This window comes from Urocitellus parryii, chromosome 5 (assembly GCF_045843805.1).
Source record: "Urocitellus parryii isolate mUroPar1 chromosome 5, mUroPar1.hap1, whole genome shotgun sequence".
NCBI classification, from domain to species: domain Eukaryota; kingdom Metazoa; phylum Chordata; class Mammalia; order Rodentia; family Sciuridae; genus Urocitellus; species Urocitellus parryii.
In genome coordinates, this window is record NC_135535.1 from 85,772,008 (window position 1) to 85,796,392 (window position 24,385).

Below are 24,385 nucleotides of genomic sequence, written 5' to 3' on the forward strand. Positions count from 1 at the left end.
TTTATTCTTCCTTTGGGTGATTTAGAGCCTGGTAGTAGAAAATATATAAATTTATCTCTTCATTACATTAAAGATTTGTCACTAAGACTTTCATGTCTAAGAGTTCTTCTCTTATATTACCAGTGAATTGATTCAAGTTCCCTTATTTTTTCTAGATTTTGTCCTTTAAAAATTTAAGGAGCCCTTTCCAGCCAACACTACCCACCCAATGACAAGTGTAGGTGCCAACATAAAGAGAATTTTAGATAGAGGGTGTTGGGAAAACATATAACGGCAGCAGCACCCCAGAGAAAACCCCAGCATGGCGTCTAACGACCCTCTTTCTCCTCTTTGTTTCTTTCTTTTTTTTTTTTTGGTTTTATTTTATTTTATTTTTTATTGGTTGTTCAAAACATTACAAAGCTCATGACATATCATATTTCATACATTAGATTCAAGTGGGTTATGAACTCCCATTTTTACCCCAAATACAGATTGCAGAATCACATCGGTTACACATCCACATTTTTACATAATGCCATATTAGTAACTGTTGTATTCTGCTACCTTTCCTGTTTCTTTCACTGGCGCAAAACATTCCCGCTGGCACCAATGTTCAAACCCTGCTGGTGGGAAGCCTTAGCCCCAATAAGAATTATCTTCTTGGGCTCCGGAACTGACATATGGAAGAGCTTGCCAATAAACGGGCGACCTGTTGTCTACCTCAGCCCTGCGACCTCTCCTTGGACCTATATAAACACACAGCCTTTGGTAATAAAGTGGAACCTCTTTGGTGATCTGTGTCGTGTGGTGCAGCGTCTTCCAGTCTTACAGAGGGTGAAATAATTGAAACTCTAAAGATAATTTCAGCAAATTGCTCAGTAACAGAAGCTTGAAAGCAGATAAATAGCATGGAGCTATCAAGAAGAACCCAAAGACCAGATAAATCAGTGCTTAAATAATGGAAAGTGAGTCTTAAGGGGGAAAAAAAAAGTGACATGGACTTGGGTCTTTTCAATCTTTACAAATTGGGTATGTACAAAAGCTACTGACAGGATGATTGGAACATCTCTCTCCACTCTCAGCCAATCACAAATTATGAGCAGAGGTCTCAAGTCACTTTCCCACTAAAAAATAAACAGAAAGGATGGCAGAGAAGAGAAAAAGATTACTTGTAAAGCAAGTGTGACAGCATATTGACAGTTTGCCTCCATGAATTTCCATGTATTACATAAAGTGTTTTCCTGTAACTTTAGGACTTAAATCAAAAAGAAGGCAAATACGTGCCTTGATATGAACAATGTTTTGTTTTCTTTCAGACAAGAAACTTATTTTATATACATATATATATATATATATATATATATATATATAAAGTTTAATGAATAATCAGTTTACTTGACTAAGGAAAGATTTTTTAAATTGTTTTTAGTTGTAGATGAAACAATATCTTTTTATTTATTTATTTTTATGTGGCGCTGAGGCTCCAACTCAGTGCCCCGCATGTGCAAGGCAAGCACTCTGCTGCTGAGCAGCTATACCCCCAGCCCTTAATGAAAGACTTTTGAAGAGCAACTATAAATATTCAACAAAAGGGTAGCTGAGCTATTCCAAGGTCTTTTGTTTAAAATAAAAGTAAAATAGTGATCATTTCCATGGGCAGAAGACATGAGTCTGTAAAACAAAAAAATTAAAACATCACACAAAGAATTGAGTAAGAGTAAGATGAGAATGAGTTAGAAGAATCCCAGGGATTCAAAATTAAATAATGAAAACACTCACAAAGAAAAGACATGGTCCTATAAATTGCTCAAAATGAACCTCTATGAAAGAGGCATCTTCTCAGTGCAGGGATGTAGGAAGTGAGGCCACTGTTTTGAATGGAATTTCATCACTATGCCGAGAGAGAGAGTCCATAGGTGTGTGCACCCTTTATTATCACAGTTCTTCTTCTTGGAGAGGAAATACAGAGCAAAATCCTTATATTTGGAGCCACTTTTCTCCTCAAAATACTTTGAAAGCAGCAGCACAGAGGCTCAGAAGTTCATCAAAGATTTTGGCAGGATCACAGGACTGGGTGAATGAGAATTGGCATTTGGGAACTGTCAAGAATGAGAGTCATCCCTCAAACACCCCCAGTTTTCAGTTAGAACTCAGAAGGGTACACCCAATAGTAAAGCTATAATCAAAATAAACCAGTCTTGTGTCAAATCATTTCACACCCTGATTCAATTAAAGTGATTTTTTTTCAACTTAGATGTCTGCCAAAAGCAAAAATAAATCCTATCTAGAGTGAGAAAACATACAGAGCCTTAAATTATCTCTGCAGGTTTTTTTTTTAATCTATGATACTAGATTTGTTTCAGTAAGCTGTGTTATTACTGTGACCAAAAAGACCTAACAAGAAGAATTAGAGGGGAGAAATGTTTATTTGGGGGCTTGTGGTTTCAGAAGTCTTAGTGAATAGATGGCTGACTCTTTTATTCTGGTCCTGAGGGTTAAGCAGAACATTATGGAGGAAGGGCATAAAGGAGGAACACAGATGAAGATGTGGTAATAAGGAAGCAGAGAGAGGATTAAGCTCAGCTCACCAGGGACAAAATATATATCCTCAAGGCATGCTCCTAGTGACCTACCTCACTAGCCACAAACTTCCTGCCTACAGTTATCACCCAGTTAACCCATGCAAGTGGATTAATGCATTGATTAGGTTAAGACCCTCATAACACAGTTATTTCACCTCTAAATTTTCTTTCATTGTCTCTCACATGAGCTTTTAAGGAACACATTTTATCTAAACCATAACAGAGCTATATAAAAAATAACAATGTGTACAAAAGATAAAAGTTAACCAAAATCCCAAACCAAATATGTACAAAGAAACAGGTGGAAAGAGTTGCAGATGTTGCAGATGTTATAGGACAAGAACCTCAAAGAAACAATGACTAAACTATACAAGGAATTAAATGACAAGATAAAAACTTTGGCCTTAACTTGTAGATTTAAAACAAAAGAATAAAAACCCTTTTAGTACATGGGTTTATCAGTATTTGATATAGCAGAAGAGAGAATTATTGTAGTACATAATATTTTCCCTTCATGTATCCATACTGATTCATAGAAAGCAAAGAGGTTAGAAACAAGCACACAACAGACAAATAGGGTGATATACAAATATGTGTGTGTGTATATATATATATGTGTATATATGCTGCATACATTTATATTTATATATTTATGATTGTAATTAGTAAAGTAGGGAAAAGATTGACATAGAACAGATTGATGGAATTTTCACCAATAGCAGAGAATTTTTCCAATAATGAAAGATATCAAGCCAAGATTCAGGAAGCACTACCAACTCATAGTGGGATAAAAGACAAAAACCAACCTAAGTAAATTATAGAAAAACTTCTAAAACAGAAAGCTAAAGAAAATTTTAAAGTCAACCACAAAAAAATGACATTTATCTTTAAAGAAATAATAAAAATATTGGCAATTACTGTATCAATAGAAATAGACACTGGAATTAACCTCCAATGAGAATGTTGGATATAAAACTATAGGCCAACTGGGCAATCTCAATGATTCTAAAATCTTAGACTATAAGATGACTTCTTTTGCTTGCCTAACAAATTGCCACCTAATAAATTAGGGACTTAAAATAGAAGAATAACATCCATTTATTGCCACGCAGTTTTTAAAGTCATAAATCTATATTGGTTCAGCTTATTTATCTTCTTAGAATTTCACAAGGTCAAAATCAAGATGTCATACAGCTGACCTCTTATCTGGAAGCTCTGGGAGAGAGTCTGCTATCATGTATCTTGATATTGTTAGCCACATTCAGTTGCTTATGGTTTTAAGACTAAGGGCCCCTTGCTTTGCTGATTATCAGCATAAAGTTGCTACAGCTCCCGGAGGTCTCTCCCCAGTTCTTACACAAGGGTACACAGACCCCTTCATGTCAGAGCCAGAGATACTGCATTAAAACTTTCCCTTCTGCTGCAGTTCTCTTTTGATTCCAGGTAAAGCAAGTTTTCTAATTTATGTGCTCATTTTATTAGATTACACTTACTTGAATAATTCAGGTTAATCTCTCCACCTAGATCTATAAGTTTAATTATACCTGCCATGTAGTATAACATATTCATAGAATCTAGGGATTAGGGATGGATGTGTCTGGGCATCCTGCCACAAAGTGCAAACGTCCAAAGACAGCTAACATTATGCTGAAAAAGAAAATAAAGGAAGATTTATCCACAAACCCAAAACTTAATATAAAGCAATGTAAATGAAAAACATTTTGTATAGGCATAGGATGGACAGCTAGATCAATAGAACAGATAAAAAACCTTGCAATATTCAGAAACTCATCACATGACAGGTGGCATTAAAATCAGCAGGGAGATTATGAACAATTTAACAAACATAGCTAGGAAAATGAACTCTATATGAAACACTTCTCTCTCTCTCTCTCTCTCTCTCTCTCTCTCTCACACACACACACACACACACACACACACACACACACACACAGTCCCTTACTTAAAACAGTCAACTTTTCAAATTGATAGTGGTGCAAAAGCAACATGCATTTAGGAGAAACCAAACTTTGTATTATGAATTTCAATCTTTTCCTGGGCTAGCTGGATGCCATATGATACTCTTGTGATGCTGGGCAGTGGCAGTGAGCCATCGCTTCTTGGCAGCCATGTTATCAGAAGGGTAAACAAAAAAGCAGAAACTATAGAGAGTCTGATAAATTTTATCACAGTAAGAATTTTAGCAGTTTATACAATAAGACACATTTCAGATGAATATATTTAAAAAGGCTTTCCTTGCAGAATTTATATATGTATGTATGTATTAAATACTATCAATTCTATGAATCAATTATAAAATACAAAACAACCTATAGGAAAGTGAACAAAATGATATAAACAGATAACTCACCAAAGTGGAAAATTGAGCAACCAATGAGATATCCTTTTGCACCTATGATATTGAAAAAAAATTAAGAAGCCCAAAATTTGAGGTGTCAGTCAGGATATGGGGGATATGGGGGAAGAGCATTTGTGTAAGCAATGAGTGAAGCATGCACTATGAGCATACTCAGCATGCATTATACACTTGCAAGGAATTCTTTCATATTGCAGCTTAAGCATGAGATAGGAGGAAGGAGAAAGAGATTAAAGAGGCTGACAGACTAGGTAGGGCTTTGTTTCCATGTTGTGAAGTTAACTTTTTATCTGGGGGAAAGGGTGATACACTAAAGGATTTCTGGCAGGAAAATTCAATATCAGGTATGAATCATATGAAGATTGCTCTGGAAACAAAACAGAATGGTTAGGAGCAGGAAGAACTGGAGAAAACAGGATGCTGCGATGATATCACACAAGATGATGAGAGCCAAATAAAGATGGCAGCTATACAGGTGGATGTACCCAGAGGAAACCAAAGAGGCAGAAGGAACAGAACTGTCATGGAGGATAAGAGAGGGAAAGCCATGGAAGTTTCAGGCATGGCCAATGTGGAAATTATGCAGTTCTCTTAAAGAGTTTTTCAGTTGGAAAAATAGATCACAACAGTCCAAAATGATGAGCTCAGAGTTACCTTTGGAGGCCTGTGGTCAGTTGTTACTATGGGTCTGAAGCTCAGCAGTTAAGTCAGGTGATGGATTTTACCATAGTGATCATTGGTATGATAATGATCACTGAAACCCTGTTCATGGATAATACCACAACTACAGAGAGTGATGGAAATAAAAGAGAGCTAAAAACAGTTATGTCATGGGCTGACATCTGAGAGGTGATCAAAGAAGATAAATCTGAAAAGGGGCAAACAGGTAACAGAAGCAAAGCAAAAGGGGAACTTTCATAAAAGAGGGTCTATCTGGCAAAAGCAAATCCTTCAAAGACATAAAGACAAAGGCTGAACAGATACCACTCAACTTACCAACTTTGAAGGGTATTAGTCATCTGCAACTGTAGCAGACATAGGCAGTCGTGATTGAGAAGTGAATGAGAAGTGAGGAATTTATGATTCAGTCTTTTCAAAAGCAGGTTTGGGGAATAGTATGACCTGTAAGGTGGAGGAGGGTTGCTTTGTTTTTGTTTTTGTTTTTCTTTTCTTTTTTAAAATTGTAGCACTTTAAGAATATATATGTATTTGAGGAAAGATGCAGTCTAGAGAGAGAGGTTGGTGTTAAAGGATAATGAATGGATGGAGAGGCTGAAGCGGCAGAGGAGGAAGTCACCCAAGGGCTTCACGTTGAGTGGGAGAAGAGTCCCTCTTCTACTGCAGAGTAGGCTGCAACAGGGAAAGGTATGTGGCAGTAATAAAGGAACCTGCTTCTAACTGGGAATCAGGAAAACAATTCTCTCTCATAGATATGTTTTCTCAGTAAGATTATTTGCTGAGAGGGAGAATGGAGATATGGGGAGGGATATGGACGTAATTGGGGGGTGGTAAAAGGCACTGGCTCAGCTCATGAAGAAGGCAACTTGCTGTTCATCATGAAGGGAGATGCTAAAGGCCCAGGTGTGGTTGAAAACCCATAATTTTGGGGTAGCAACAATCTGTGTATAGTGTGTGGGAGAGGGGTGGGGAGATGTTTTCTAGCAGTGCACACCAAGCAGGGTGTGTACAGGATGTTAAACAATTGAGTGATTGGATGAATCCAATTTGAGATCTTACTAGTTGAATGAGGCAGAGGGCAAGCACTAATTTTTATTGAGTGACCCTGAACATGAGAGTTAATATCTCTAAACCGGTTTCCTGATCTATAAAATGGGACTAAAAATAGTACATGTCTCACTTGGTTGTAAGACTTAAATGAGATGATAAAGGGTTCCTCATTTTTTTATTATGACTTTCAATTAGAAATATGTATGTTTTGTGAAAATTAAATAAATTGTGGAGAAAGATATATAAATGGAGATAGTGATAGATGCAGATATATTTTTTCCAGTGCCTAGAACTTAGTAGTATTGGTGATTATTATTGGTAGGGATATATTTTATTTTGAATATGCTGGTCCTAAGCCATCCAAGTGATTTCATAACCTGCTAATGGGCTGTGATCCACGCTCTGAAAAATGCTGATACCTGGAACAGACTCAGTCCTCAACACAAGTGGAAGGTAAAAAATACCATCTTATGTTTGCATAACGTGTTCACTTTCCAAATTTGTTTTAATCACATAGTTGTAATATGAGGCATCCCCAAAACTTTGTGTGTGCGACAATGCAAGAATGTTCAGAGGTGATATGATTAGATTATGAGTTGTAACCTGATCAGTGGATTAATCCACTAATATGGATTAATTGAGTGGTAACTGCAGGCAAGTAGGGTATGACTGGAAGAAATAAGTTTCTGGGAGTGTAACTTTGGGGTTTCTATTTTGCCTCTGGAGGAACTCTCTTTCTGCTTCCTGGTTGCCTGTCTTGATCTGCTTTCCTGCCATGCCCTCTGCCATGATGTTCTGCCTCACCTTGGGCCCAGAGCCATGGAGCTGGCCAATCATGGACTGATCCAATGAAACCAAGAATCAATTACTTGTCCTCCTCTAAATTGTTCTTGTCAGGTCTTTTGGTCACAGCAATGAAAAAGCTGAATTAAAGCAGTTGCTTCACAGTCACTGTATCAGAAGTAAACTAAAAGTTTTAACTTTTCTCTTGATCTACTCTTGAGAATTTCATGTCACAATGGTTTCGAATTGAGCAGGAGGAAATTTAAAAAATTATAATCACACCTTCCTATGGGCATTCATACCCTGACTCTTACAGCACATTTTAGGTTTCCTTAAATTATCTTGTGTGAAACAGATCATTTTATCTTGTCAATAAAGAAACAGAAATAAGGCATCAAGCCATTTGTCTTAGATTAAAAAATACATGATTTCTATGTAGAACATGCCCAGTAGAATGTACAGCTTAGGAACAACTTCGAAAGCGTGTTTATTTTTCAGTTCTGAAAGTGAGCCAAAGACATTCATATCAGAAGGCACTTTTATAATCTTTGTGTTTTATTTTTCCAGTTCTCTTGGAGACATTGAAATAGCTGAAGTGAATGCCCAGGGTTTGTTTGTGAGGCTCCTTAACTCTTCCCCTGACAAGGAACTGGAGATTGGAGATCATATTCTCCAGCAGAATGTGAAGGGACAAGCAGTTTCTTTGTACCAGTTCCTTCCCAATATTGTAATGCAGGCCAATTCCACAGTGACGGTGAGTATGTGATAGGAATAGGAGGAACTGGAATTGTAGAGATAAAGTTCATTGGCCCCATCAGCCTGTGACTCCATACCAGTGGTGGCATCTTCCCCAGATCTGTCCATAAAAAGTAATTATTTTTTGTCCTTGTGACTTAATTGTGCCAATTGATCTATCTTCTGGGTAAAAATTTATACCCATAATCAAAATTTCACAGCTTTCTTCAATTTAGTACATGATATCTCTTTTCTAATCATTTAACTATTAAAGTGGAGTTCCCTATTTCCTTACTGTAAATAACCATGTCCTTAGAAGACAAGAAAAGAGATTTTTTTTTTTTTTTTTTTTTTTTGCAGAATAGGTAATTGTAGATGATGCTGGAAGATTCCCCATCTTTCCTGTGCCTTCCCTTAAGTCATGTGCAGTAGCTGTTTGGTGTGTGGTACACAGCTTGGTATTAAATATTTCATAGCCATTATATTTTAAAGCCTCACCTGAATCCAATCACAGTGGCATGCACCCACCTGTACTCTCAGCTACTTGGGAGGTGAGCTGGGAGGATCACTTGAGCCTAGGAGTTTGAGGCCAGCCTGAACAACATAGCAAGACCTCATCTCTTAAAAATAAATAAACAGCACTAAAATCTCACCTGTTGAGACAGGTTAAGTTGCAATGACCCTGTGACCTTCACGGGACTATGCTGAGCCCAGCAGCATTCATCAATGTTTTCTTGCAGGTGTGGGCAGCAGCATCTGAAGCGAAACATCATCCACCATCAGACTTTGTTTGGAAGGAACAAAACAAATTTAAAACAAGTCCAGACTGTACAACGATCCTGTGCAAACCCAACGGGGAAGTCAGTGTCTGGTTTGTCACAATAGTTTTTAGCAAACTGGATAGCCCTCTTTATGTCCCCTTCTTCTCTTAGCTTACTCGGCTGTTTTTCCATCCTGCAAAGCTTGAAGAGAGTCCACACTAAATGCCATAACACATCAGGCAATCAATCCAACAGCACCCTCTTTCCAATGTCCAAGTGTCAAAGAACTACACAAATTTGACAAAAAAAAATGATTTTGATATGCCATATTTCTAAGAAACTACTTCAAATTTCAGAGTCCAGGAAAATTTTTATTTGTGATATTAGTTTGATGAGCAGGGTAAGGAGGACACTACATAACAGTCTATTCATTTAATCATTTTTCTGATATTTATGGAGCTTCTATACTCTTAGGGCTGTATTAAGTGCTGGGAATATAACTTAAAGAAATGTGATCTGCTTCCAAGGGACCAATATCCTTGTAAAAACTTAGTCTTAATTTGAAATGACTATTCTTTGTCCACTCTAAAATTAATTGTATTATAAATAGCTTTGTGTAATTTGTTTCCAGTACTTGATAATTTTATACTGTAATTTTATTTTTCCCTGGTATAACAGCATCATAAATATATATCCACTGACATACTAATAAAATTTAAAGGTGTGTTTGTATGACAACAAAGTTATTCTTTTTTCAAAATGGTTAGATTTTTTCTTAAATATTTGCCTTTTTTTCTTATCCTTGGTCTCATGGTGTCTTATAACTACTAACCCACACAATGTATTGATCGGATTCTCTCAGCTTCTTTCTTGGTCCATCATCACTTGACTTTCCCTTTAGAATACTTGGCTAATTTATTAGGAGCCATTTTATGCCTTTCTGTGAGATCAGTTTTCATTAGATGGGGAGAGCACTCACCAGATGTCATTTAGCAGACTTTATTCAGTCCACTCTAAGTCCCTTTATGGGTTAGAATTGAATTTTATACTACTGATAATAATTTTCACTATTTGGGAAGAAAAAAATTCTGCAAGCTAAGTTATTTCCTCAGCCTCATGAGAAATCGTTAGTAAAGCCCAGATTAGTATGAAGGGTTCCCAGCTCAGAACTTTCATCACATGTATCCACTTCGTAACCAGCTTTGTGGCTTCTGCTTATGTGTGCACTGTTCCAGGTGATGGGTGCGGAATCAGACAGACCAAGTCCCTGAGCGCCTGGAATGTGCACCTTATAAATTGTCATTACCTGCCACTGAATTAGACTGTGTCCTTAGACTGTTTTACTTGCTGGTTTGAACTACTTTGATTGGTTTATTTTGAAGATATTTATATACATATGTTATCTGTCAGGCATGGTGGCATGTGATGCAGAACTACATGTGATATAGTCCTTTTCCTTATTTCTGGCTAATTCAATTTCTACTTTTTTTAAAGTAGAAATTGAATTAGCCAGAAATAATTGCAATGCTGTGAAAACAGTACTTAAAGAGAAATATGTGCACAGAGCATGACAGCCCATGTCACAGATGTCAACTATGTAAAGGAGTGTCAGGAAAATTGTTGGCAGGAAGAAACACTTGTCCTGAGTCTGTGAGAGGGAGTTTACCCAGTTGCTCTTTATCTGAGAGGGATCTTGCCCGATTCCACCTCCCTGACTGTCCTCTCCTGTGCTCCTCATGCTCTGTCATGACCACTCTGTCCTTCATTACATTCATTTCCCAGTACTCACTGCTTCTTCAAGCCACAGAGCCTTTGCACATGCTTTGCTCCTTCAGAGATTCTCTTCCTCACCTTTTTTACCTATTAAATCCTTCCTTCCCTTCAGACCTTAGCAAGACTTTTTTCCCCGAGAGTCACATCCCATTGGAATATGCCACTCATGGTAAAGCAATAAGTAGTATTTAATTCATCTAGAAAATATTCCCACCAAACAAGCTGACATGTAATTTTAAATCAACTTGAAACCCTAATATAAACACAAAGTTCTTTTTTCCTAGTTATCTAACTATAATAATGTGTGTATGTGTGTGTGTATATATATATATATGTGTGTGTGTGTGTGTGTGTGTGTAGAAAATAATCCATCTTTGGGGAAAGTCACAGAGCCAGCCATCTTCTGTCTACAACAAAACAAACTTACCCTGTTTCTGAACTTGCATAATACTATTTTTAAAAAGAGAAGTTACATTAGAAGTCAATCTTTAAAAGAAACCTAAATAAAGTATGATTTAGACTACTTTTAAAAAAATATTTCTTTAGTTTTCAATGGACCTTTATTTTATTTATTTATATGCAGTGTTAAGAATCCAGCCCAGTGCCTCACACATGCTAGGCAAGCACTCTACCACTGAGCTACAAACCCAGCCCCTGATTTAGACTACTTTTTTTGAGTTATCTTGTCACTGACATGACAAGAGTTAATATTCCATATAACTACAAACTTTAGGGTGTAGTATAAAAGTAGACTTTAGTTTTGCTCTTCCATGAATTAATTATGCCATTTTCATTCTATTTTCTCATCTGTAAAATAAGAGATTGTATGATTAATCACTTATAATCTATGAATCTATGGATTTTTAAAAAAAGGGCTAGACTTTTTCTAGCAGGTACACTGTTGTCCCACAGGATTTATACAGCCCCTGCACTCTATTCCGACAAACTAATAGATGTCCAATGGGGGCGATGGCCAGCATCTCACTGGGGAGTTCTTCTTCCTGTCCAGGAGAATGTAAGCCACCCTAAAACTTAAAGTCTCAAATAATTAGTGAATAGAAAAACACAAATATTCAGAAATATATTTAGAAAAGCAAAGCCTCTGATAGATCTAGTCCACAAGGGAGCTGGAACTAGATACAGAAAAAATGGCTCTGGTGGTTTATTTAAGGGGGTACAGCAAAGGCAGGGATAAAGTTTCAGGGGTGGAGTCTTGCTTCCTGATGTCTTACAGTTGGCAGGTTGATTGACATCTTGGCAGGTCACACCCATCTCAGGTGCTGTGTGGACTATGGCAGAGCAGAATAGAAATTCGCATTGTCCCTGGGCAACTGACCAGAGAAAATGTCCACTGGTAATTCCCAGACACCAGATGTTTCTATCCACTAGGCTTCCATGCGCGATGATCCACATACAACCCATGGACAGCTGGTGATGGATGTCTTAGGTTTGTTCAGTGGAATTTTCCCAGTCCATCATTCTGCATTGGAGATCCAGATGTGGAACAAATCCCTTGTAGGCAACTCACTGAAGACCTCTTTATAGATACACTGTCTTCCTGATTCTCAGTAATTCAAGTATTTTACAAAGGAGGGAAACAGGACTTGGAAAGTTAGATGTCTTGCTCCAGGTTTTATGATTAATAAAATGACAGAATTTTTTAAAAATCACATCTTTTAAGAATTTTTATGTAGTCCTGAAAATAGCCTACAAAATATTCCTAAGACCAACATTCAAGAGAGGAGTTTCCATTTTATCACAGTATCATTATAGTCATCAAATATTTTTAAGTCTTTACAATTCAGGGAGAAATAAAATATTGCTCTTGCCTAGGAAAGGCATACAATGTAATGAAGAAAGATCACACTAAAATGATCACAAATTTATTTTCAAAATAAATGTGTATGTCTTGGCTATTAAAAGAGGGAGGATCTCAAACTGCTGATGATCTGCCGCAACTGTGGTATTTTCTTGCTGTTGTTCATGAGAACGAACTTTTTAAAAGATTACATGTCCTCATTCATTTTTCGTAGCCTCACCCAATTTGCTTGATGTTATCTTTATGACTATTTAATTTGTCAGGCTAACCAGAGGCTTTTTTTAAACAATAACAGCATAAAGCAGAAACCTGTAATTTTGTAAACTAAAAACAGATCACAAGAATAAGTAGAGCATTACTTTTCTCTTGTTGAATAAAGATATAATTGTTGGTCACTATGCAGGATTTTCCTGAGTAATTTTTGCACATATTCATTGTCCAAATGCTTCAGGAAACTAAAGCAAACTCCAGCTTTAGTGTTCATGGGACTTCTTAACTCTCAGGATTCTAGCTGGAAAACATGTGTTCTTCTCCTTGCCTTTGGTTTTACTATCTATTTCTCCATCTCAAAATATGGATATACATATAATGTTGTAAATGTTTAAAGTTTTAACTTATGAATATTTCAACTACTTTCTGTACAGTTCTTTATAGTTATGAAATTCAGTAGCTTAAATGAATTTCAAATACTCTTGTAAAGTGATGCCCTACTGCTACTCTCCCCATTTTATATGAGAACACAGTCCAAGATAGTATGTGGCTGACCTGATTGAGATTATGAAGAACTGGCAAGTAAAGGCAGATATCTTCCTAGATCCTTCATTAAGTAATTCACTAATCCACACACAGTAGGTAAATGACATTATACAGATTGGTTTTTAAATTATGTTGCATCTTATTTTATGGCATACATAAAGATCATCTCAAAAATGGATAGAATACCTTAATGTAAGACCTGAAACCATAAAACTCCTAAAAGAGAACATAGTGGGAGAGGTCCTGGACATTGACCTTGGCTATGATTTTTTGGATATCACACCAAAAGCTCAGGCTACAAAAACAAAAACAAATAAATGGGACCATGGAAAACTAAAAAGCTTCTGCACAGCAAAGGAAACAATCAAAAAATTAAAATGGCAGCTTACAGATTGGGAAAATATATTTGCAAATCGTAATGTGATGAGGTTAATAGCCAAAATTTATAAAGAACTCTTACAACTCAATAGCAAAAAAACAAATAATACAGTTTAAAAATGGGCAGAGTATCTAAACAGACATTTCTCCAAAGAAGACATAAAAGTGCCCAATATATTTATGAAAAGGTGTTCCACATCACTAACCATCAGGGAATGCAACTAATAACCACTATAAGATACTACCTTCCACCTATACAGGTGACTATTATCAAAAAGCAAGAGATTAATGTTGGTAAAGGTGTGAGAAAAGGGAAACCTATTACACAGCTGGTGGGAATGTAGATTGGCGCCGCCATTATGGAAAATAGTGTGGAGGGAGGTACCTTAAGAAATTAAAAACCAACTACCACATGACCCAGCAATCCCTCTTCCAGATGTATACCCAAAGGACACACTATCACCACTTAATAAGTTATCTACACTCCATGTTCATTGCAGAACTATTCATAATACCAAGATATGGAAACAAATGCCCCTTAACAAATAGATGAAGAAAATATCACACACACACACACACACACACACACGAATATTATTCAGCCTTAAAAAAAAAAAGGGATCTTGTCTTTTGCCACACATGGATGGATTCTAGTTACCCAGGGGGAGAGATAAATCAAAGAATATAAAGAATATAAAATATAAATCAAAGAATATATATAGGATGAAAAAGTCAAGAGATTTAATATAAAACATGAGGACTTCAGTAAACTTGTATTTGTAATGTTATTTTTGTTAACCCATTATTAAATCCCAAGTTTTCAATTCTGAAAATACTTCAATGAATTTGACACAGGTACATTAAAATATGTTGAAAATAATAACTTATAGCTTATATATTATATAAATTAATACTGTATTTTATACCATTGTAATTACCTTATAGATTAATTATATTATAAATTATATACTATAGTTTTATGGCATGATGGTACAAAATGGATTAAATAAGTGAAATTTAGTTGCTGTTTTCATAGAAAAAGCAATTACATGAAATGATAGTTAATTTGCTGTCTGATGGTAACCATTTTACTATCCATACATATGCATACATATCCCATAACATTATATTGTAAACTTCAAATATACATAATAAACCTTATTTTAAAAAATAGATTATATTGCACTGAGTCTGTGACATTAAAAATGTATCATTCCAATAACATTTACTATTAATAAATCGTTTTCATTAGGCTATTGCTTGGTACACTCCTATTCACTGGAAGCAAGCATGGGAAAAATTGGAGACTGACATTGAATTTGACAGATGTTCAGTCGTAACTCCAACATTCAGAAAGGACGTTTTTCAGTGGACCACACCTACAGCTGCAGTAACTAAAGAAAACCAAGATCAATCTAAGGGAGGAGATACCTCAACATGTCTAGTGGAACAAACTCCACCTTTTATTAAGAGGTAAAGGATATTTTATTTTGTTTGTTCTATTGGGTGATCCAAAAATTAGTAACTGAGCACATGGAAATGACTGGGTGACAGCTATGTGATGAATAAGTAATATGTCAACCATGGTTAAGAAATTGTTTTGAATAGGAGCCATGTGAGAATCATAAAAACCGAGGGAGAAGTTTTATACTTATAGCAATGAAGGCTGACAGTTGAGACCAAGCCACTTCATTTTTCCTTCTCACTGTTATTCAGGGAAAGGATGCTGCCAGGGTGAAGAGGTGAGATTGTCCTCAGGTCTTTACCAGTGCTTAGGTGGAGAGAGAGATATATATCACTTAGGCATTTAATCTTGGATCAAGAGGTTCAGAATATCATTCATTTGTATGCAAATATTTCTGGTTGTATAATAAATATTCTGCCCACAAAGTCTAGAAAAGCCATGTTTTCTTGGTTTTAAAGCATGTTTTCACTTTAATTACACTGTCAACACTAGTGCCACAGCATAAAATACCTTTTGGGTTAAATTTGTCATTTTCTTTTTCAGAGAAAAGGAAATCCCACCAAGTCTTTTCCCCAATAGAAGCCCTTGGGGCCACAGTCCCTCTGTTCCTGCACATCCTTACTGTCCTCTGATTGACCCGTACAACATGTGCACTACTGGAAGCAACTTGGAGAGACAGCCCAGGTGTCAGTCAACCAGACCTGATCCATCCCCAGGTAAATCAAAAGGGTATTTATTCCATTGGAGAGCAAGGAATGTGTGTGTGTGTGTGTTTTTTATAAGGATTAAAAACCTTCAGATTCAGATCTTCAAGCAAGGCTCCTAAAAAAAAAAAAAAAATATTGTAAACCAATCACATTTACTGTAGCTCAGTGTCTTCCACAGTTCCTGATAAATATCTGTTGAACTAACAAATAGATCAAAAGAACAGCATGACCTGCATAAGTATGTAGGATTCTTGAAGCTTGGAGAAAAAATGTATTTTGTTTTTTCATCAAGCAAGAAAAATTCATCTTACAAGTTATGCTGTACTAAAAATATCCATCTTTTCCAAAAACAACAGTATTAATCCCAAATTCTGATTCATTTTCTATCATAAACTTATTAAGTCCCATTAAATAAAGCTTTTTGAGTTAGTGTTATTAACCTGGGATCTGGGAATGTATTCCCACAGAAGTCCATGAACCTGTTAAACTTGGTAAAAAATGTGTGCCTACAGGATTCCCCCCAACCCACCCCTAGGGAGAGAGTCTATTAGGTTCAGTAGATGATTGTAATTTAAAAATAAAAACAAAAACCTGGATGAGAAGAACACAATGCCAAAAGACACAATAATGGTCACAGCAACTGTATTTGCAATACACTAAAACTAGAAGCAATCCAATTGTTCATCAACAATATAATGGATAAATTATAAATTATTTATACATAATGAAAATGAATGAACTATTGCTACATGCAAGAATGTCAATGAAGTTCATGGACATAATTTCCAGTAACAGATGTCATCCTGAAAGGAATGTGTATTGGGTAATCCCATGTATGTGAAATTCAGAAACATACAAAACTGAACCATGGTGTCAGAGACCAGAATAGTAATCATCTCCAAGAAGAAGAAGGAGTACTTGAAAGGTACCAGACAGTGCATCTAGAATATTGACAGTGCTCCATTTCCTGATCTGAGTAGTATTTACTAGTACATGTCATGTTTTCAAAATGCTGTGCAATCGTGATTTGTGAACCTTCTTGCATGCATGTTATACTTAAAAATTATTTTTAAATTTTTGATGACAAAAAAGAAAAAAAGAGAAAAGGAAGAAAGCATTGTTATAGTAATAAGCACTGATAGCTTATACCCTGACAAGAAAGAAGTACATTGATTAAAATCACTCAAAACAAACATTAATGATATGAAACTTATTTAGTGTAGGAGAAAAACAGAATAAATCTATTACTGCATTACAATGTATTTGGAGTTCATTATAATATAGTTTGTCATATACTTCTGCCATTTCCAGGAATACCTTGTGGTAGAGATGGCTAATTGGTGCCCCCAAACCATTGTTTGTTTAGGCACAGGACCCAGAGGCCAAGGAAAACCTGGACACATGGACACCAAGAATAAAAACTGTTTTTCTCACCTCTGCTGCAGCTAGCAGAACCATGTGCCAACATTCTATATGATGGAATATGGATAGAAATTTTGTATGCAACATCTGGATCATGTTCTTGGAGTTTTAGCTCTCCTGTGTTTTCTCTGTGGCAATGATAGCAGGGTCTGGAGCTGCCGTCTTCAACTCAGAGATGAAGCCATGTGTTGAGGACAGAAGAGCCACCTTAAGTGCCCTGTTTTGGCACATCTCCAGGCTGTTAAATGAGAGAGAAACAATCTTGTTTAAGCCATTGTTAAGTTGGATCATTGTATCTGAGCCAGATGGCCCACACAACATTGCTGCCACTTAAGATTTAGTTTCACTTAATAGGCACCTGGTTAAAAAGAAAGCAAAAATCACAGTTAGAACAGACGTTTTTAAGACAATTAGGTAAATTTAAATATAAAATGAGCATTAGACATCGAGTTGTTCTTTTATTAGGTGTGTTAATTGCATATTGGTTGTTCTTAGATTCATACAGAAATTTTTACATACTCACTAATGGGTTGGTGTGTAAGTACAGACATATAATGTGAATATGGTAAAATATTAATGGCTGAATATGGGTGTTAAATATACAAACATGGTTGTATTATTCATTGATATTTTCTGTGTGTTTGGAATTTTTCATAATAAAATTTGAAAAGATAGACAAGACAGACATTTTGGTAAAAAAGTATGCACCTGGAGCTAGTTGAGCACAAAGGTCTGGCACTGAGTGAACATGAAAAGAACCACACTAAGGAAGGATTGGGCCCTTTCCCAAAGCTGATGTGTTTGCCCAGTACTGACAGTTTTGTTCCTAAACCCAGAAGCACAGGCTTTCTTACAGAAATTAGTTTGCAGATCTTGGACAACTTTGTCAGTCTCCTTCTGTACCTCAGGTTATGGAAGAAATGAGTCTGAAAATAGTATTTGACAGACATTAGAGTTGATTACTGAATGCACTTTACTGCACACTTTTAATGCATTCGCCTATCATCTGTGATCCATGTTGTACATTGCAGTGGGATTTGTTTTAATTGGAGACCCTACAGCACTCCTAACTTCAGTGTAGATGTTATTATAGTAATAATTATAATCATTTCTCTTTGTTTCTGAAGGTTACAGAACCCCATTGCAAAAGCCAACCTGTTAGAAAATCAATGAAACTAGAACATAGATAGCCTAACACAGGAATGAAATGAGGATGTATCTCATCAGTGTAAGCTCTATATTAAGATAACAATTATGGAAATTTATTTAAATCGGACTGTAGACAATTGCTCATTACACTTCAATGGATCTGGCTTTTCTATCTTGAGAGCACAGTATTTTTTTTCCATAAGAAACTGTCAGGTGTGATGGCATTTGTCAGTAATCCAAGCTACTTGGGAAGCTAAGGTGGGAAGGTCACAAGCTCAAGGCCAGCTTTATCAACCTCAGTGGTAAAACACCTGGGTTCAACCCCCAGTACTACAAAACAAGACAAAAAAAAAAAGAAAAAAGAAAAGAAAGAAAGAAAGAAAAGAAAAGAAATTACTTCCAATACAGGTTTGAAATAAATTTTGTCTTCAGATTAGTATCTGTTCTGTTCATCCCTGTTCGTATTTCATAGTTTAAATTTTTTTCAGAAGAGGAATTTGGAATGTCTAATATCATATTTCTATGACTTGGCAGAATATTAGCCAATATTATATTTGTATATATGGCATTATTACTCAATAACTTGAAATTGTTTGAATCACTATATAGAAATTTTTTAACAAAACAAAACACAAGCATCTGACTATTCTGTGGACCAGAAAAGAATAATTATTTAGACTGCTTACTCTCAAATTGAATAGAAAATAATAACTTGAGGGAACATTGCAAAATGCCAACAAGTTCTGCCCATGTTCCATTATCAAATAATGGTACCAAAAATTAGGAACTTCCATGTGAAGGAAAATTTTGTTACATCTTGTATTTGAAGATAACAGCTTTCCTCTTCTGTTGCTTTCAGATAACTTAGATTGAACATCATTATATTTCTACAGCACTATTTTTTAAAGAACAGACAAGTGAGAACATCATTTATGTGCTTCTTTTTGTGGCTGAAATGTTTCTTTAACAACCTAATAAAGAATTCCAAGGTAGAAGTCCTAATAACAAAATAATGAGGTGATGTCATGACCAAATAAAAAAAATTTCACTGTTACAAAATGAGTACTTTAAATTGCCCTTTCATTATGAAAGATTGTAGCTTCATTTATGGAAATATATGCATTAATTATCCATTTCCTCACACAATTAAAAAATACTATTTCAGGAAGTCAGAGTACTGAGATTAAATTAACTAGATGCTAAATATTTCAGGTCCAAATTACCTAATAAATTGCCATCATCCACTGAATTTAAATAGATAAATAGTACTACTACTGATAATCCTGTCATTAAACTTCAAGAACTTATAGATGAGAATTTTAAATAGATGTTATCAGCTCTATAGCACTTTGTTTCTTGAGGAACGTGATTTCAGGATGCAATTCAAAACCCTCATCCTCAGGCTACTCTGTCTGGAAGGACATACATAAAATATTTACAAGGTGTATTTCATGCCAACAAATTGCTCTGGAAGACGAGAAGTAATGAGCCCCACTCTTCTTGTATCTAACCACTGCCTAGGTAAGGAAAATATCTGAGAATCCTGTTTATATTCCAGATCCATAACTTCCTATTCAGAAAGTTTATACTGTATGTACGAAACACAATCCTGATTCATTAGATTAAGAAACCTATTAGGGGCTAAGCAAATGACTGTCAACCAAAAACACCAAGTTATTGTTAATCTTCCTTGCAGATCACAGTTTCATATGTGGCTTTTGGATGTTCTTTCTTTGTAATCAAACCGTGACAATTTAACTTGATAATACCAAGTTTGCATAGAAAAATAAAGGGTTAGGAGTGCTAAGGAACTAGTCCTGTTTTAGTTTTGGTTTTTCCAAAGTAGCTCATTGTTATCTGTACTTAGAATATTATTTTGCTTTCTTGTCTTTTATTTTATAAGAATAATATAAAACCTTTCCCCACCAAAGCAAGGGAATTAAACACAAAATTTAGGAGAGTGCTTGCTTGCTGTGGGAAGATGAGAGATGTAACTGAAGAGGAACACATGGATAGATCTATGTTATGCCAATTTTCTAGTTCTCTCTTGAGTTAAGTGAACAAACAGTTCAAGGACGTTCATTATATAATTATGCCTTCTAACTCACGTGTTATATACCTTGTTTTACAATTATCAAATGTTATATTAAAATTCAATAAAAACCACAAAACCTGAAAAAAAAAAGAGCTCATATCTGATTTATAAGTAATCTGAAATTAGGGTCATTCAATTAAACACTATTTCAGTTTGATATACTAGTTTCATATGTAAAAACTACATGTGGTGCATGTGTGTACTGTATGTGTGTGTATATATATATATATATATATATATATATATAGAGAGAGAGAGAGAGAGAGAGAGAGAGAAGAGAGATAGATTCTGGAGACTAAAGCCAGGGACATTCTATCACTGAGTTGCATCCCTGAGATAGGGTCTTGCTAAGTTGAACAAACTGGCCTGCAAGGCGAATACTCCTGCCTCAGCCTCCTAAGTAGCTATGATTACAGGCATGTGCCACTACTCCCAGCTGTGAAAGTTATATTTATACAAATATCCTTTTAATCCCTACTTAAGTAAAATAATCCTTCCATATCTGTAGTTTCAGCATTCACAGATCTGACCAACAGTAGATCAAAAATATTCAGAAAAAAATGCATCTCTATTGAACATGTACAGGCATTTTTCTTGTCATTATTCCCTAAACAACAAAGTGTAACTATTATTTACATAGCATTTACACATTATTATGTATTTTATAATCAATCTAGAAATGATTAAGTGTACAGGAATATGTGTGGGGATTATATGCAGATGCTATACCATTTTATATAAGAGACTTCAGCATCTCTGGGGATGGGGACAGGGGAACCGGAACCAATCCCCATGGTTACCCAGAGACCACTATATATGGGAGTGAGGAAGACCACCACATTTGTCACTTTGCCCACCAGTGTAGAGTTGACTAAAATGGCAGCTGAGACAGCATCCCCTTCTGTCCATTGAATTCTTTATGGGTCCCTTATAAGTCAATCCGATTCCTCCACCTCCCTTCCCTAACTACTATGCTATTATGGTAGGTCTAAGTGTAGAAAGCATTTGAGGAATTTTATAAGGCTGGTCGGATTATTCTACAAACCTCTTGTTTATATAGATATAGATACAGATCTTCCAGATGGACATTTTCTCCTCAAGATTTTCATTATGTCTTAAAATATATTTTTAAATGATTTTTAAATGATTCATTGAAAACGTGGACTTAATAATAAATGATATTTTCCAAGTAGTTTTCAAGCTACTTGGTTCAAGTCTCCATTAAATATGATCCTTAAACCATGGATTTCTTCTTCAAATGAAGGAAAATCCCTATGTTAGGATTTGTTTTAATGTGAAATGCCAGTGCTTGGAATAGTGGACTGAACTTTTGTCCTTCCCCTCCCTATTTTCAGGGACCAAGAAAAAAAGGAAAGCTAAGTTACAAAAGCAATAAACAACCAACTCAAACTTTAAAGGTAAGTAATGGTATTGCAAATTTACTTTCTCAGCAGAAAGATAAGAAGACAAATAATTTACAGAAATGTCTTTAAAAGTCATCAGAACGTGGATTGTTCTTATTTATCTTGCAGTTACTAATTTCCTGTTAAATATTTTTGGGGTCATTTGTTTTTATCTTCCTGTTGAATGATAAACTTTCTAAGAACGGGAAACAGGGACATGTCACCTCTTACTTCCTGCCCCAGACCCTTGTCCTATCCTTGTTGGTGGATACATAATGAACACTGAAATCTACAGTGATTTCTAATACTCAATAACAACTCTGCAACTATAACAGTACATTTTAGTTCCTATGGTCATTTTAGTTCCTGTTTTAGTCAGATTTCTCATCCCTGTGACCAAAAGACCTGAAAAGAACAAGTTAGAGGAGAAAAAGGTTATTTTTGCTCACAGTTTCAGATGTTCAGTCCATAGTCAGAAGACTCCATAGCTCTGGGCCTGAAGTGAGATTATACATCACGGTGGAAGAGTGTGGTGGAAAGCAGCTCAGCTCACGACTGCCAGGAAGCAGAGAAAGAGCTTCAGTAACTAAGGACAAAATATAAACCCCAAAAGCACACCCTCAGTGACCTACTCCATCTAGCCACATCCTGTCTGTGTTTACCACCGGGTTAATCCTTATCTGTGGTTTAATCCACTGTGTAGATTAAGGCTCTCATAACCCAGTCATGTCACTTCTGAACATTTTTGCATTATCTCACACATGAGATTCTGGGGGACATCTCATATCTAACCTATAAAACTGCCTACTCAAAAGATTTCTTTGTTTCTTAAAGGCCATTGGGCTTATAAAGGAACTTATTTCAACAATTCCACATAAGAACTAAAATCAACCAGTTACTAACCACAAAACCAAAACTAAATTACTCCAAAAAGTATTTAAACTCCAAAAAGTTGGAGAATCCAGCCTTGTCTTCCAGTGATATAATTCTTGTTCGCAAAAGTCTTGAATTCTGTCTCCACTGGTATTTCCTCCAGTTGCCACAATCCTTAGTAGGATGCAGTTGAAACGCAGAGGGTAGGATGTGAAATCTGCACGGGCATTAGCAACCAGCACTTCTACCATCCAGTCACCGTTCACTCTCTAGCCAGAAGTAAATCCTACTGAATAGTGAACTTGCAGATGAATTGAAAAGGGGGCATTTTATTATAAACAAAACAAGCATTTGTTTGTTTGGGTTGGAGAAAAAAAGTGTTCTGAATCATCTAATTTGATATTGAATAATATATTTTTGGCAAAGTGTTTTAGCCTTTCTTAATCATCCTAGGTTACTACTTTGCTTAACTGTGATGGTCACAGATATGTTCTTTGATTCTCTCTCATGCAGATTCTTTGGTAGATTTGATTGCTCTTTGTATCCTCTCTGTTTTGAAAAGTTCTCCGTATTTTTAGATACCTTTTGTCTTCTCCACCCCACTCTAAGAAGTACCTTTAGGATTGTCCATCAATGTGCCCTTGGAATAGTTCTGATACTTCCCCAGGACCAAAATTCTTTTTTATACATTTTAGCTACCCATCAATGAATCAATTATCAATTGCACTCAGCTCCTGAGACTGGCATATCTGTTCAGAGACAAAGCCATCATTGGTTCAGTTCTTGTAGGCATTCATGAGCATTCCCTAGCAACTTGTAATGCTACACACTTGTACAGAATGTCACTGCTTTCACGTCATCTCATTTGTGCCTACGAGGTTAGGCAGTTCTGACCTCATCTCCAGTCTATGGCTGAAGAAACATTAGCTCAGAGAGATTAAGTAATTTACCTAAAGCCACTTACATAGTAAATAGCACAATTAAGGCTAGAATCTGCCAATTAAGTTTAAAGATGGTTTTATTGCCCCACTTCCAACCTATCTGAAAGGAGAAAACACCACACACTTAGAAGTGACACTAGAAAAACATTTTCATCATGAGAGGAGTTGGCCACTATGAGAATTTAAAGCCTGATCTATACTGCAAAAAATATTTAGGTCTTACTTCCAAAATTGCTAACCTAACAGAATACCAATTACTGAGACAAACACAGGCAAATCAAAGTTCAACCTCAGGGGTCTTTGCTAATCATGTTTCTATGCAACAACTGATTAAAAACACACAGTGTAGTCAGAGTCAGAGCTCTTAAATGCTTTCTTTACTCAGTACTTTGCTCAGAATGTGTGGGAGTTCTATTGTGTGACTAATGGGCAGTGTAAGTGGGTGATGTCACACAATTTTGTAGGGGGAAGAAAAACTTTCCATAAATTAGAGAACACTGGGAAAGCCAGGAAATTATCCTTTGTGGCTGCCACCTGCCATATGAACACTCAGAATCACTGGGAGACACTGAGGATGGTAGGATAGTGAATAAAAAAGAAAGAAGGAAAAGAACCGGGTCTTGTTATACATCAACAGCTCTGTCCTAAAGAGTCTG

At 36.0% G+C, this 24,385-nt stretch overlaps 1 protein-coding gene across 1 annotated transcript in view; it reads left to right on the forward strand.

The window, feature by feature from the left end:
• The window catches only part of Lmntd1 (lamin tail domain containing 1), a 35,005-nt gene extending 13,097 nt beyond the window's left edge, over positions 1 to 21,908 (forward strand). Inside the window, exons 4-8 of the mRNA XM_026392379.2 lie at positions 8,020 to 8,206; positions 8,928 to 9,047; positions 14,927 to 15,147; positions 15,683 to 15,855; positions 21,868 to 21,908. Of these exons, the coding sequence (XP_026248164.2) occupies positions 8,020 to 8,206; positions 8,928 to 9,047; positions 14,927 to 15,147; positions 15,683 to 15,855; positions 21,868 to 21,908 (742 nt within the window). The remainder of the gene's footprint in view (positions 1 to 8,019; positions 8,207 to 8,927; positions 9,048 to 14,926; positions 15,148 to 15,682; positions 15,856 to 21,867) is intronic.
• Positions 21,909 to 24,385: the final 2,477 nt, after the last annotated feature.